Here is a 15,918-nt window from a genome sequence, read left to right as displayed (position 1 = left end):
CAGGGACTAAAGGTTTATCCATATTGACAACTGTTAATAAATTGCATTTATCTAAATATAAATAACTGCACGATATCTAACACAATAACAAGTAAACTAGGTTAATCACAATATTTACGACACTTCAACAAATCTGAAATGCTCCCACTGTCAAATGGTACTGGACAAACACCTGTTTATTTCTAGTATTCCTCAAATCCAAGATGGTTAAATGTAATGAAACAGATGTTTCATTTAGTTCAATGTTTTACTCGATAGGTTTCAGCACTTTATAGCCATCTTAACGCTGATAAAAGTATTTCTAAATGCAGAATGTATTTCTTGGTCAGTGGCACTGGCCATCCGACCGTTGAAGGAATTCTATGTTGGCCAGTCTCACTGGCCATCCGAGCGCCGGGGACAACTCAAGTGAAAAACTAATACGACTTGATGCGCAGATGGCTGTGGCCCGTCACACTGGCCACCGGCGATCGTAGAGGACATACTATTACATACTGCATCCGATCGCAAAGGGTTAATACTTGTGTTTGGTATTTCATGGTTATTATTTAAAATTGAATACTATATAAAGTAATTTTGTACTCCTAAAAATATTTATTTAAAAAATACAATATTTGTTCCTTGAATACTATATACCAAAAGAAATAGTAGATGCAAATCATAAACATTTTTGTGTAAGTACACATCATAGGAAATCAGAACACATTTTTAAGAAATGTTATTTTTAATTGTTTTACGCCCATTTGTAGTTATCTTTGACATATAATGTGTTTTTTTTTTTATCAATAACACTCAAGCTAAACATTTATGTAATTTCAAATTCAAATTTTCCGCATAGGTTCTTATTGTATTTGTATATGTATATAAAGCAAACCTAATTCTTTATACAACAATTTTTTGAAAGCAACCTTATTTTTTAATTTTAATATAATTAAATTTACCTTATCTGCATAGGAAACCTAATTTCCTAAATCTTTTGTTTGATACAAATTCATGTTTTTGCTTTGCATTAAATAAAATATGAAATGTAATATAGCGATTTTGTGTCCATAACAGAACGAAACTGCTTCTACTTGTTAGTTTCAGCATATATTGCTGAAGCTTTATATTTTTTTGTAATTGTATAAATGATGCCTATAAATAACAATGATGTAATTTTCTTTAATCTCAAAATTTGCAATATTATTTTTTTAATGTTTATGATATGATAGTTCACAACAAAATACAAGTGAACTTAACAGTAACAGTTACAAAACAAGTCTTAACACTAAATATATAGCAAAATATATTTCAAATATACAAAAGTTATGAGTTATATACATATATACAAGTGTTACTGCATCGTAATCTACTTGAGTATGGAAGGCTTCAAAATAATTGTAGAGCCACACGAGACTACCTGCACAATCACCTTGTTTCAGCTCTTATTTGTATTCTTAACACACTTTACAGTTTCTTAGACATCAGTCACGTGTTTTAATTTAGAAGTTTTGTTATAGAAAATATTTTAAAAAGAATGAATAGGCCACTTGGTATCACAAAGCCCTTCCATGACAGTATGCCAATGGGTCAATATACTGGGTGTTTGAAAATGAATATCAGGGTTTTAACACTTCATAGTTTTGACTTAAAATTATAATTTATACATCAATCAAAGAGCAACCCAAAGATTTTAGTTTGTTGTCAACTGTGCGCATGCGGAAGGAATGTTACCTCCGCCATCCATCAGAAAGCGCTAGTAGTAAAAATGGTGACTCGTGAACAAAAAGCTTTTTGTGTTCTGCAGTTTGCAAAAACTGAATCTGTATTAACTGTGCAACATGCATTCCGTGAAAAGTTCATTTGTGATTCTGCAAGTGATAATAACACTTGTAGATGGTGTCATCAGTTTGAAGATACTGTCTGCCATTTTAAAGGGAAGAGTACAAGACGACCAATGGTTAGTGAAGAGTGTTGGTTGTACGTGCCAATTTTGCAATGTTGCACAACAATGAAGATTTACTGGATCATGTTGTTTTCAGTGATCAATTTATATTTCACCTCAGTGGACATCTGAACACTTACTACGTGCGTATCTGGAGCTCAGAAAACCCTCACGAGATGGTACAACTGCTGTAAGACTCCCCTAAATAGAATATTTTATGTGCCATATCTAGGTGGGAAGTTTATGGGCCTTTTCATTTTTGGAGAAGGAACTATAACTGGTATTTCTTATCATAGTGTTTTTGAACTATGGTTATTTCCTTAATTGGAAGTAGATGAACCACTTCATTTGGCAGCAAGATGGTGCACCGTCTCATAACTAGGCATAATTCAGTACCCGATTGATTGAACGTCATTTTACCCCACTGCTGGATTGGTCTCAAGGGGCCTTGTTTCGCATGGCCTCCACGTTCACCCGACCTGATGTCATTTCTACTTTTGAGAATTCATAAAGAATTGTGTGTATGTACCTCCGCTACCCGCTGACCTACCCAATTAAGGAACAGGATTGAAGCAAATGTTTTAACAATCGCACATTGATCAAAATTTAGGAAGAACTGGGCTATCGAGGTATAGCTATTTGAGTTGCTCTTCAACTTCATGTCTTAATTATAATTTTAAGTTTTATGTAGTAAATACTACAAAACGTTAAAACTCCAATATTCATTTATAAACACTCTGTATTTAAGAATTAATGAAATTGGCCTAAAATATAAAAATGTTGCAAAACATGAAAGACTGATGCCTATATATTATCATTATATTGAATATTAAGTGTTTGAATATTATAACTATCCAAAATATTAACTAATTTTATGTAAAAATATGAATTTATTTTTAAAATTCAATTGTTTAATATGGTGAATATTAAAAAAAATTATATTGTAATTGTTTTGTTATATATTGTGCGTGGTTTATAGCAAATACCATGGATGATCGATCGTTTGAACAACAGATATTAGATTTAAAGACTAAGATTAAATTATAAAACTTTATTATTTAACTTAAAGGTCGATTCTGAATTGTTTAATGCACTTTGATTTCTATACAATTAAATTAATTGATAAACTGAGCTATCAACACAATTTCAGTTTGATATCTGTTTGAATGTTTGAGAATTCCTTGGAGCATAACCACATTAGTATTACTTTTATAGAGCTATTATGTTATTTTATTGGTAGTCTCGATTAGATCTGTTGAATGAAGATGGCTCTCCACAGTGAAGTAAAAATATTTCAAGAATTTAATTGTGTAAGCAATGTTTCAAAACAGTATGAACTTAGTTGTGACTCTAGCCGCATAAGCCAAAGAACTAAGAGAGCTATTTTTATTCACTGACAATTTAAGCTCTAAAATTTGGAGACTCTCAATCAATTGTTATGGTGTATGTCCTATACTTGATACAAGAGATCTCAGGTTCATATCCCATGGACCATAGAAATACTAGTGTCATTAAGCCACTATACTTAATGTAGAATCTCGAGTGAATTATTGATGTATTGTTATAAAAATGAAATATGGGCCAATGTTGCAGTTTACTATAATTAAAAATCAACCTCAGACACCCACATGTATACAGAGCATTTCAATACAATCTGTATACAGAGCAATATATACATATTTCAGACTAATGTATTTTATGAAATAAGTCATTATTTACATGATAATTTGTCTAAATGTTTTATTTTGAATGTTTGTTGCATGTATTGTAGCAGTTTGTCTGTATTATATTATTTTTATGATAATTTGACTCAGTGGTTTTACTTCTGTTTTTCCCAGCTTAGGATTGTTGAATTATGACTGTTGGACTCTCCGGTTGTTTCTTCTCATAGTAAAACACTTACATATAGCCTAAATTTGTAGCTGATTTCATCTAAATCTTGACTTGTAATGATTCAAATAGTGTCAAGACTCTCTATACCTTTATTGATGAGATTCTCTTGTACTGCCACAAGTATACAAAGTAACAGACATGGAAGGTTGATTAGTAGGACATAATCAGTTTTTTTTTTTGCAGATAACGTGAACCTGAACATTGATGGTGTCCTGTACTTAAGGATTAATGACCCGTACCTAGCCAGCTACGGAGTGGAAGATCCGGAATTTGCTATAACTCAGCTCGCACAAACAACTATGAGGTACAGTATAATAGGCCTTAGTATTTTCCAGAACTTTGGTGTATATTTTCTTTGACAAGAGGCAAGTGAACACAAGTTATTGGTTTGGTTGGTTTCTCATGTTAAAAACTCTTGTGCAGGTTTAGAGCCGTAGGAGTTGAGTACATTATAGCATAATGTTTAATGTGGAATCCATATTGGAAACATTTATTACTGATTAATCTACACATTTATCAAATTTAGCTAATCTCCTTCATCCTTTTTAAAACATATTCAGATAACCATAGTTAGATAATGCATGAAATGGAACGAGATCTTTGACCACATTGGAATATTCTTTCAGTAAATAGCCAATTCCTTATTTATATAAAAATATTATCCAAATATAATAGAACCAATATCCTTATCCCATTGCGGTTGAAAAACGGTCACATCCAGCCGTTTAGTGGACCAAACACTGAAAGATGTGAGCTACGCGTCCTCAATTCGCCATTAACCCCCTGGTAAAATTAAACATCAATAAGTGTTCAATTATGCGATTTTCTAGAAAGTCTGAGCAAAATATTATTCGTTTAGATTATGAAATGGGAGGAACAAAATTAGTGTCTAATAATTCCATTAAAGATCTAGGCATTATATTCGATGAGAAATTTTTTTTTGCAGATCACGTAGTTTCAGTTTGTAAGTCTTCCTTTTCCATTTTAGGTTTCATACGCAGATCTAGTAACTTCTTAAAAAATACTGACGTAATAAAGCTTCTTTACTGCTCTTTAGTAAGATCTAGATTGGAGTTTGGATCTGTCATCTGGAACCCATCTTACGCATATCAGTCTGACTTAATAGAGAATGTCCAAAAGAAATTTCTGAGGTTTTTGTATTATAAAGAGTTTAATCACTACACAACAGTCGTTCCATATCCAGAATTGTTATCATTGTTCGGTATTGACTCCCTGGGTAAAAGAAGACGGGTGGCTATGTTGGTGTGCCTGTATAAGCTGGTGGGCGGTGTGCTCGACGACTCGGCTCTGCTGTCTAAACTACAATTCAGTGTCCCTCGGCTGAATTCAAGAAGTCGTCTGTTGTTTTCGCCTCGTTACTCTCGTACCAATCTGGCGGCTAACTCTCCGTTAAATGTAATGATTCGTTTGCATAACTCACTCCCAATCAATGTTGATATTTTTGGCAACTCATTAGACCAATTTATTCAGGGTGTTTCACTCAGTATTAATTAGTTTGGTTTTTGTATTATCGTTATTTAACTGTTATATATTAAGTCTTGTTATTGTTGTTGTTTCTTATTTATTTGTTACAGATATCTATCGTTATTTGTCGTCAACTATTACCATTTATTATTTTACATTATCCATACACATTTTATTACATTGCTTGTTGTTGATTTAAATGTTATACTTCTCAGCTGTAAACTATAGTCTACTTGTTTGTCATTGTCTTGAGAGCGCTTGAAGATGAACTTTTAAATTGTTATTTTTAGTATTTATCCTCTATTTAGTATATTTAGTATTACTTTAATGCTTCATTGTAATTGGGCAATGCCTGTAATGTAAGCATTTCTTCAATAAACGAAATAAATAAATAAATAAAATAAATAAATAAATTAACAATTACTATTTATCTACTAGAATGTGCTCGGATGTTCTCAGTTACGTTTTGTACTGCATTGGTTTCGCATTAGTAGCCTACAAATAGTATCAGCTGAAATGGTATCAGCTGTTACTAATATTATCTTCACTTTAACTTTCTGTATGGTTTGTAATAAATGGCAGTTGGTCGCGTTTGATGTTTACATTTGGTGATAACCTGTGTTCTTCAAAACTTAACAGATTGTTATTAAAAAGTTGCACTGACAGAGAATATGGCAACAATGATGATTGGTTTGACAATGAATTAGTTCGAGATTATCCGCAAATATTATTGTACAATCCCAAGCTGTTCAAAGCCTTCGACTAACAAGCTGAATCTTATTGTAGATTTATTTTATTATTTTAGTTCAGTACTTATCTAAATAAATAAATGCATATAGTAGTACAGAAAAATATGTAATGTGTTTAAATAGTGGAGTTAAAATTACCACAAGTAAACTGTGACCGTGCTGCGGGTGAGCGGCCAACTGCCTACTGCTGTAAACAAACCTGGCTGCTAGGTCTCACGTGCTAAGGTTTTTTGTCACCTGCAATGGGTTAAGAGGCTAAATAAACAATTTTGATCATAAAATGAAGAGGAAAATCAAAGTTATTTTTCTTCATATTATACTTTAATAAATAACTAAAATTAAAAGATTTATTAAGGTGTAATATAAAAAAAAACTTAACTTTCCTCTTGTCCAAATGTGTATAAATATACATCTGCTCTCACCTCATTGCTTCTTCGTGATTTTTTGGCCAAAAACAGTACTGTAATGAGCCCCAGACTCCATATTCTCCAGACATGGCTCCATGTACGTTTTTAAATTCTAAAATATAAAGAGAACCTTAAAGGGCCATCGTTTTACAAGCATAGATAACAAAGGTGCATCTCTTAAAAGAGCTAAAGGCTATTCCAAAGATCGAGTTTGAGAAATCTTTCAAGAATTTGAAGAAGCACTGGCACAAGTGCATAATATCTAGTGGGAAAGGTGACCACATTAATGTAGCAAATAAATAAGTATTTTTTTTAAAGTGAGAATTCCCATTGCTTTTTGAACATACCTTGTACATGGTGAAATAATGTAATGTTATTTGGAAAAATTGAACCTATTGGTTGACATGTGTGCATGGTATAGGCAGTGAATGAATCACGACGGCTTCATCCAAGTGAGTGGTTGGACAGACCATTGGGAGATAAAAGGTTACCGTTTACTGGCTGCTAGATACCACCATTATACAAAGCTAGGACTTGTACAGTGACATTATCGCAATGTCAATGTATGTCAATAACAATACAAATCCTCAGTACAACAAAAGATAAAGGTCATTCTCCCTCATATTGTATGCTTTATGCACTCATTTGGCTATCTTTCGGTTCATACTCGTCAACAGGTTAATGCTCCTTATATTCAATTCAAAATATCTTTATTCCAATTTTTATACATTTTTACTGGAATAGTGTCAATATGAACTAGTTTTTACATGAACTAGATATTACTATTTTTTATGCTAGACAATGTATTGAAACAGGACTAAGCGAACATCTTAATTTAACTGTGCACATACAAATTCATCAATGCTATAAAAAGGGTGTCTTGTAAGGTATCTTTTTAGTTTATTTTTAAAAATATTTACATTATCTTCTTTTTTGATAATGTTTGGTAATTTTAATAATAAATATTGTCCAATTTAGGTTAGTTTTTTTAATAAAATTCCAAATTTTGTCTGTCCATTATGTTGATTACTTGAATAAAATAATATATGTCATTTTGTTCTCATAATGCACTACTTACTGAAATAATAATGTTAAAACTAATTGCAAGTTTTGCCATTTTGTAGGTCAGAACTTGGAAAAATAGCCTTGGACAAGGTGTTCAGAGAGCGTGAGAGTTTAAATGTGAACATCGTAGAATCTATCAATAAAGCCAGCGCAGCGTGGGGAATAACCTGCCTGCGTTATGAAATTCGTAAGTTAATTATTATAACCATTTGAAATTTAAAAAAATGTTTGTTGAAATTTAAAAAATGTTTGTTACTTTATTGGTTTAGGCATCTTGATTTGGCCACAACATCCTCTTATCAACCTCCCATTTCTCATCTCTTTTGATTCACTCAAGATACGATTGATCATACTATCTCATATGACCTTCTTAACTTTACTTATGCTTACACCCATTCCTTTTGTAACAGAATTACTTATTTACTAATAATCTCTAATATCACTTATGCCAACACTTTATATTTCCCTCACAAGTGTGCACATTCAATACACCTTTCTATTTAGTTGAGCTTTGAGATTTAAAGTCACGCAAAATGACTGCAATGTAGTAATGATTGTATACCACTTTATAATTAACCACTTTATACTTTCACTTTATAAAATCTTTAATGTGTTATATTGGTATGTCTGCAGGTGACATAAAGTTGCCAACCAGAGTGCAGGAAGCCATGCAAATGCAGGTGGAGGCAGAACGCAAGAAGAGAGCAGCTATCTTGGAGTCAGAGGGTGTGAGAGCGGCAGACATCAATGTAGCAGAGGGCAAACGGACTGCAAGAATCCTTGCTTCTGGTACTTTTTTTACTTTTGAGTTCAAATTAAATTCCACCCATGTAGATAAATTATTATATACATTATTCAAGGTAAAATTTCATCCAATATAAAAGACCATACTAGTACAGTGTATTGTGGATATGAAAAGAAAAAGTTAAAGATAATTGATATAAATCATACAAAATAATCAACAAAGATGCAGTTAATTATCTGCATCCATAAAGGTTTTGGCTGTCTTTTTTAGCCTATTTTTTATGCACTTGCCACAGTTATATACAATACAAAATAATGTGATGTTGTTTTCTATGTATTATTTATGGGCATGTCATCTATTTATGGTGTCACATTTAATGCACTAAGTAATGTGTGTAATAATACATTTAAATGCAATATTTCTTCTTTTCTTACCAAAGATACCGTAACATGTATTATACTTCCTGGCCATCCGTAATCCGGTCAACTCGGAAATACAAATGGTGGCAGTCTTGAACAATCATGTGATTGTACAGCAGATTACCAATCAGTGGATCACATAGTAAAACATTGTTCTCTGCTCGATTCCATGTGAAGGTTAATGATTTTCCATGGAGTTGAAGGGGAAGCTCTAAATGGTGGTAGTCTTGAACAATCATGTTATTGTGGAGCAGAATACCAAACAATGGATCACATAGAAAATCATTGTCCTCTGCGCAATGTCCTGTGAAAGTAAGTTATAGAGGCAACTCTAATTTGGCTGAAGGAGATGGACTATTCTCTGCAAAGTTAGATCAGTTTTGATTTTCTTTTATCCACTGATGCAGATAAAAGTAATATTGTAATTCAATTATAAGGAATAAGTTTGTTGCTGCCAAAACTCACACAATATATTGTACTTATTCTATTATCCTGTTTCAATACTACTTATGGAAGAAATTAAACTGCAATGATGTAATTTTGTTGTATAGAGGCAGAGAAACAGGAACAGATCAACAAGGCAAGTGGAGAGGCAGCTGCCATGTTGGCAGTAGCGGAGGCCAGAGCTAAGGGTCTACAGCTGGTTGCCAAGGCCCTCAGTGTTCAGGTGAGTTAATATACCTACCATGAGTGTATCAAACATAATATATGGGCACGAACTGTTAGTTTTAGTAGCTACCACATGTATACTGATAATACATGTGCAGGTGACAGCAAAAAAGGTCTGCTCATAATTTTTGAGCAATTTATCTCACATTTGATAGAAAACTCAATTTTATATTTGTATAAAAGTATTTCACACCAAATCATGATATCTTTGATTTGTAAGTACATTTATTACTGGTAATAATTTAAATATGTTTCTCAATTTAATAAGTCTGATATTTTTAAAATTTCTATATACTGAATAATAGATGAGCAGTGATTAAAATTTTAAAAACCCTTACAAAATCGCAAATTGCCTTCCATTTTGGAAAAAATTGATGGCCAGTTTCAGGATTAAAAAATGAATTTCCCTGAATCTCTACAAATTAATTTAAAGTGGCGTGGTATTCTGTTAGGTTTGTTTTTCTAAAAGGTCAAACACAGTTTACAGTTCAGATAAAAGTATTTGATTTATTTGCTGGTTTTACCAAACCGACCTTGTGTACTGGCAAATTCATGTACCAAAAGTTCATGCACTGCAGACCTCTGACCCACAATGCTGGACTGCAGTCTTTCACATGGTAGCGCTGTTTTGGCAATTGTTTATTCTCTTTATTTTTTTTAATTGGATGTATTTTCCAAAAATCACAGAAAGGAAGATTATTAGGTATACATGATGTTATTTAGGCACACTAAAAGAAACAGAGATAAAAACTAAGGATCTTAAAATAGGTGGTAGGAATGAATCATCAACAAATTTCTTGCATATCCGTAGTGACCAATTTGCCACTAGTGACCATAAACCATCACCGTTGCGCTCAGTGTAAGAGTTAAATGTAGTATTATACTTTTTTATTTTGTTTGAATGGACTAGAGGGTTGGAAATTTTCAATCAGGAAAACCGAAAAAAAACTGGGAATTTGAAAAAGAGGCTTTGAGTAGCCACTGTATGTATAAGAACTATAAATTTCTATTGAGTGGTCAGTGATCAGTGATTTACGTGTAAAAATAAACTTGGTTTACACTAAAACAATTTTGCTATTTTTCATTCCCGATAATAGTAGGATTTTTGTTTATTTACAAAAGTCACTAATGTTTTTTTTTTTATCAAATCATTTATTATTGGCTAAGTGTTACCAAAGCTTATCACTTAGGAGTTTGAAAATATTTCACTGCTTCTGACTGCTCGGACAATATCTAATATGTAATTTCTATATAGGCAAAATCGAATTTGAAGGTAGTGCATGTCTCCATGGAATTTGGCTAAGTATGTTAGCTTACCCTAACTTTCCACAGGATATCTCAAAGATGGATTGAGCTGTGGACCACATGATATCCAATATTACTGTGCTTGTAATATTACTGTCCACCACTCAATGTGTTTGCAAAATTCTTCTGTCTGTTTGTATTCTGCAGGATATTTTGATATGGAATTGGCTGATCAAAACCTATTATCAAAACCTAACTCTCCACATGATATCTTGAGAATGGATTGAGCTATAGACTTGAAACTTTGTATGAACATTTACTTCCACATTGTGAAGATGAGTTCAATGATGCTGATGGTGCATCTGTCAATGGGATTAGGCTGAGCATTAGTGAAATCAGGGGAAAATCTCAATATTGAATTCAGCTGTAAATTTCAAATTTGGACGAAACTTAATTTCCACATAGATAAAATCGAGTTGAATGATGGTGGAGTGTCCCTCATGGTATTTGGCTGAACATTAGCGAAGTTCATCACTGAGGGGTATATATCGAAAGTTATTTAAGCTAAATGAGTTTGAAGTTAAGATCAAACTTCATTTCCACCATTGCTTCTAGCAATTTGACGGCCATTGGCAAATACACTGGCTCTCGAATTATATTTCCGAAACGGCCGTGAGCCGAGATCTTAGCACCGCAGAATTAGTTCCAAAACGGCATTGCATCGATATCTCTGCACACTTTGTTATTTCATTACATTATTCCCTTATTTCTTTATTTTAGTTTGTATGTAATATAATATCAAACATAAATAGATATCCTTTCAGATTTTTATAATCATTTTTAAGTTTTTCCACTTTTTTGGTTTAGTAGAAAGATTCAATTCTGAAGGCAGTTACATATAAACAAATACATTTTTGGAAAAATGTTTCTAAACACTTTATTTCTGAAGATATTCTCATGGTTTTTTTCTGTATTTGTGTGAGAAAAAAAACTTTCTTACAATACTAATGAGTTCCTTGATATATTTTTCACTGTATTGTTTAACAATCAAATATAAAGAAATTTAAAAAACTAATACATCAGAATAAAAAGTTAAAAAATAAGTTTAGTCTAAAGTGCCATTTTGAGGCTGGCCTTTTTGGCAAGTAAACTGAATTTAATAGCTGTGGTGGTTAGAAGTAAAATTGAATTTATGGCCATATCTTAATTGGTGTGCCTCATCTAGCCAGAATGCATAAAGGGTAAGTTCAGTGCTCTCAAACAGCAGGGGTTCAGATGGACAGCTAGTCTACTGGCACAATACAATAACTTTCAGTACTTTTTGGTAGTAGTTACGTCAAGGCAGCTTTTCAGAAAATAGAATGGAAAGAACCTTGTTCACCAGTATATCGTAGAAATACTAACCATAGTCTCAATACTTAACAAAGTCATACTAACACCTTGTATTTGTTATGTTGGCAAAATTATTTTGTAGTTGTATGGAATTCTTTCAAAATTATGGGGTGGCTTATTAATTTTTTTAACGGTTCAATTCAATAAAGCTCTGTATAGGAACTAAATAATTACTTCTCTAAGCTGCCAGTAACTTCTTCTGCGGAAACTTAACCCTTAGCACGCCGTAGACGAAATAATCCGCCGATCGATAAAAAATATATTTTATTACTGTTTTTGAAATTTATAAGCTCAGTATATAAGCCACAATACTAAGTAATGTACTGGTTTGACCAAATAATCCAGTTGCAGCTGTCAGCTGGCCGCAGTAGCTAAACAATACATTTTTTTGTTGCTGGCAGCTGTTCTCCCTCTCCTGTCTGTACGCTGATGACGATACTATCCGCCATTACCGACTGTCAGTGGAGCACGCATCTTGCCTTTGGGAAGTGTTCTTTCTTTGTCATTCCTTATACAAACAGTTGTAAAAAGTTATTGTTACTGTGTTTTCTGTGTTAAAATCAAGTTTTTATTGTTTTGTCTGTTGTGTAATTATGGCTCATCACCCTGACGATTCTGATTATGACGATTTTGTTGCTAACGTTTTGAATGCTACGTTTTCTAGTGCTTATAATGATGTGGATGAAGATGATATTAGTGATACTCTTTTAAACAATTATACTGACAGTGACGATAATGATGATGTGAATGTTCAACAACCACAAGTATTAGGCCTAGACCTATGTCAGCAACAGGTAAGAAGTCCTACCTTGCACAATAATGCTCAACCTACGCCTACATCTGTATGGATCAATGTTACAAATGATGATCCTGGGCCATCTACGAGGGCCATCCGGAAAGTAGTACCCGTTTCCGCCGCGTGAGGCGCTGACGACGCGAGTAGCCGCCGGTCAAGGTCAGATCGCTTCAGTGGCTTGTCTTCCGTCTCTGTTACAAGTTCCGTAACGCTAGCATTGCCTGTTTTGTTTCTGGGGCAGTTTATAATGTTTAAAAAAATTGAAAACGCCGCCAGTTGTGAAGTGAGGGCTGTAATAAAATTTCTCAACGCAAAAATCGGTCGACCTTGTGATATTCATCGCTAATTAAAGGAAGTGTATGGAGACAACGTGATGGAAGAGTCATCTGTTTGGCGCTGGTGTCGTAATTTCAACTTGGGGAGGAGGAACACACGACGATGAGCGTTCAGGAAGACCATCTGTCATTACAGATCGACTGCTGAGGTCAGTAGACGAATTCGTGAGGAACGATCGGCGCGTCACAATTGATGACATCTGTGAACATTTCCCTAATGTTTCTCGAACAATTGTTCATGAAATTGTCAAAAGACCATCTGCATTATTCAAAAATTTTTGCAAGGTGGGTCCCTCGCATGCTTACAGATGAGCACAAAACCAAGCGTATGGCTGCTGCATTCACATTTTTGGAACATTATTCTTATGAAGCAGACACGTTCTTGAATCGCATAGTTACTGGTGATGAAACGTGGGTTTGTTATGCTTCACCTGAGGGTAAACGACAGTCGATGGAGTGGCATTATACTCATTCACCAAAGAAACCAAAAAAAATTCAAGACTGTTCTGTCTACCAGGAAACTTAAGGCAACCATTTTCTGGGATCGACGTGGTGTACTGCTTATTGATTTTATGGCCCGTGGAGACACTATTAACGCTAATGCGTATTGTGAAACATTAAAGAAATTACGGCGGGCAATACAAAATCGACGGAGAGATCTATTGTCTGATGGCGTCATTCTCCTCCATGACAATGCCAGGCCTCATGCAGCGGGGATAACACAACAACTTCTGCAACAATTCAATTGGGAAATTTTCGACCATCCACCGTATAGCCCGGACTTGGCCCCTTCAGATTTTCATCTCTTTACAAAACTTAAAGAGTTTTTGGCGGGAAAAAGATTTGACAGCGATGAAAAACTTAAAGAAGGCGTGACTACTCGTATTTCAATCGGCTGGCGGCGGAGGAATATGACGCTGGAATACAAAAACTCGTCACACGTTATGACAAATGCTTAAATTTGCTTGGAGATTATGTGGAGAAGTAGTTTAAGGTATGCTCTTTTCAATAAAAATGTTTATATTTGTTAATATTTACTTCTGTGTCTTTATTTCACAAACGGGTACTACTTTCCGGATGGCCCTCGTAAAAGTATACCAATTTATAATGTGAATCATGGTCCAGTTTTACCATCTCATTTTGACAGCAACACCAAACCCATAGAATATTTTGAATTATTTATGAATGATGACATAGTACAATTTATTTGTGATGAAACTAATATTTATGCCAACAAACGAAAAGATAACACTCACTCTCCTCATGCACGAGTAAACAAATGGGTAGATATAAATCCTTGTGATTTCAAAGCTTTTATTGGCATTATTATAAACATGGGTTTGATGCCACTGACTTCAATTGAGGCATACTTTTCTACAAAATGGGATAGTAGAATCCCATTTTTCAGCGATGTTTTTTCGAAAAATGAATTTTGGAACCTATTTTGGAACATTTATTTCTATCATGAAGTAGGTCAGGGTGATGCAAAACCCAAAGGATACCTGATTCAGCCATTTGTAGATCACATACGGGAAAAGTGTGGTCTATTTTATAATACTAGTAAATATGTAGCTGTGGATGAAAGTACTATTTCTTTCAAGGGAAAAGTATCTTTCAGAGTCTACAATCCACAGAAATCCACTAAATTTGGGATAAAAATATTTGTAATTTCAGACAGTACAAATGGGTATATATACAATTTTATACCTTATTATGGGAAGCAAACCCTAATTCCTAATTCTACCCTTCTCAAGACTACACAAATCGTAAAAGTGCTTTGTGAGTCAATCTTGCAGAAAGATCCTAAAAACCCTTATGTAGGATTACAAGTTTATACAGACCGTTACTACACAAGCCCTGAACTTGCTAAAGAACTCCTTGATTTAGGGTGTGTTTTAACTGGTACTGGTATGCCGAACCGAGTTGGTATGCCTCCTAATTTGAAAGCTAATGGTAAAAAGATCAAGAAAGGAGACGTTCTCTCCAAAAGAAAAGGAGATTTATTGGTCGTGTCCTGGAAGGATAAAAGGTTCGTGCACATGTTGAGTACGAAGGGCAAAGGGAGCAGACGTAATATGAGCCTTGTACAAAGTAAGTGGCCAAATAATCCTCCAACCCCTAAACCAGATGTAGTAACAGACTATACCAAAAGAATGGGAGCAGTTGATAGAAGCGACCATTTTATCGCGTCTTATCAGTTCATGAGGCGTACGAAGAAATGGTACCTTAAGATTTTTTTTGGCTTTTAGAAGTGGTCATTGTCAACTCTTACTTATTATACAAAAATGTTCAAGAAGCAGCTGGAAAAAAACCACTTACCCATAAAGATTTTAGGAAAAGTTTGGTTAACGACTTGGTAGCAGATAGAGTACATCTACATACACAACGAAGAAAGCGTGGAAGACCAACTCTAAATGTTCCTCAAGAAAAAAGCAAGCAACATTTTATGGGGAAAAGAGCTCAAGGATCCAGGAGGTGTGTTGTTTGTACAAGAAATGGATTACGAAAGGAGACAATGTACTTCTGCAAGTCATGTCCCGAGACCCCATGGCTTCATCCTGATTTGTGTTTCGAAGTTTACCATACGACTGACTAAATCTATCATCAGAACTTGTAAAGTCATTAAGATCAGCATATTACACTTTATTTGTTTTCATATTCATGTACATAGCCTAGTTTTTATCACATGTATTTGATTACTCTGTAACCATTTGATTGAATTTGATTTTTATTGAAATATTCCATTATTATTAAAAAATGTGGTTATTTTAATGAAAGTATTACATTATTGTAA

General features: G+C 33.9%; 1 protein-coding gene across 1 annotated transcript in view; it reads left to right on the top strand.

Annotated features, from left to right (window-relative positions):
• The window catches only part of LOC124354613 (stomatin-like protein 2, mitochondrial), a 33,371-nt gene that overhangs the window by 16,024 nt on the left and 1,429 nt on the right, over positions 1 to 15,918 (top strand). Inside the window, exons 4-7 of the mRNA XM_046805213.1 lie at positions 4,001 to 4,121; positions 7,583 to 7,710; positions 8,157 to 8,312; positions 9,239 to 9,354. Of these exons, the coding sequence (XP_046661169.1) occupies positions 4,001 to 4,121; positions 7,583 to 7,710; positions 8,157 to 8,312; positions 9,239 to 9,354 (521 nt within the window). The remainder of the gene's footprint in view (positions 1 to 4,000; positions 4,122 to 7,582; positions 7,711 to 8,156; positions 8,313 to 9,238; positions 9,355 to 15,918) is intronic.

The sequence above is a fragment of the Homalodisca vitripennis genome, chromosome 2 (genome assembly GCF_021130785.1).
Source record: "Homalodisca vitripennis isolate AUS2020 chromosome 2, UT_GWSS_2.1, whole genome shotgun sequence".
Lineage (NCBI taxonomy): Eukaryota > Metazoa > Arthropoda > Insecta > Hemiptera > Cicadellidae > Homalodisca > Homalodisca vitripennis.
Note: the sequence above shows the minus strand (reverse complement) of the source record. Positions and strands in the feature narration are given on the sequence as shown.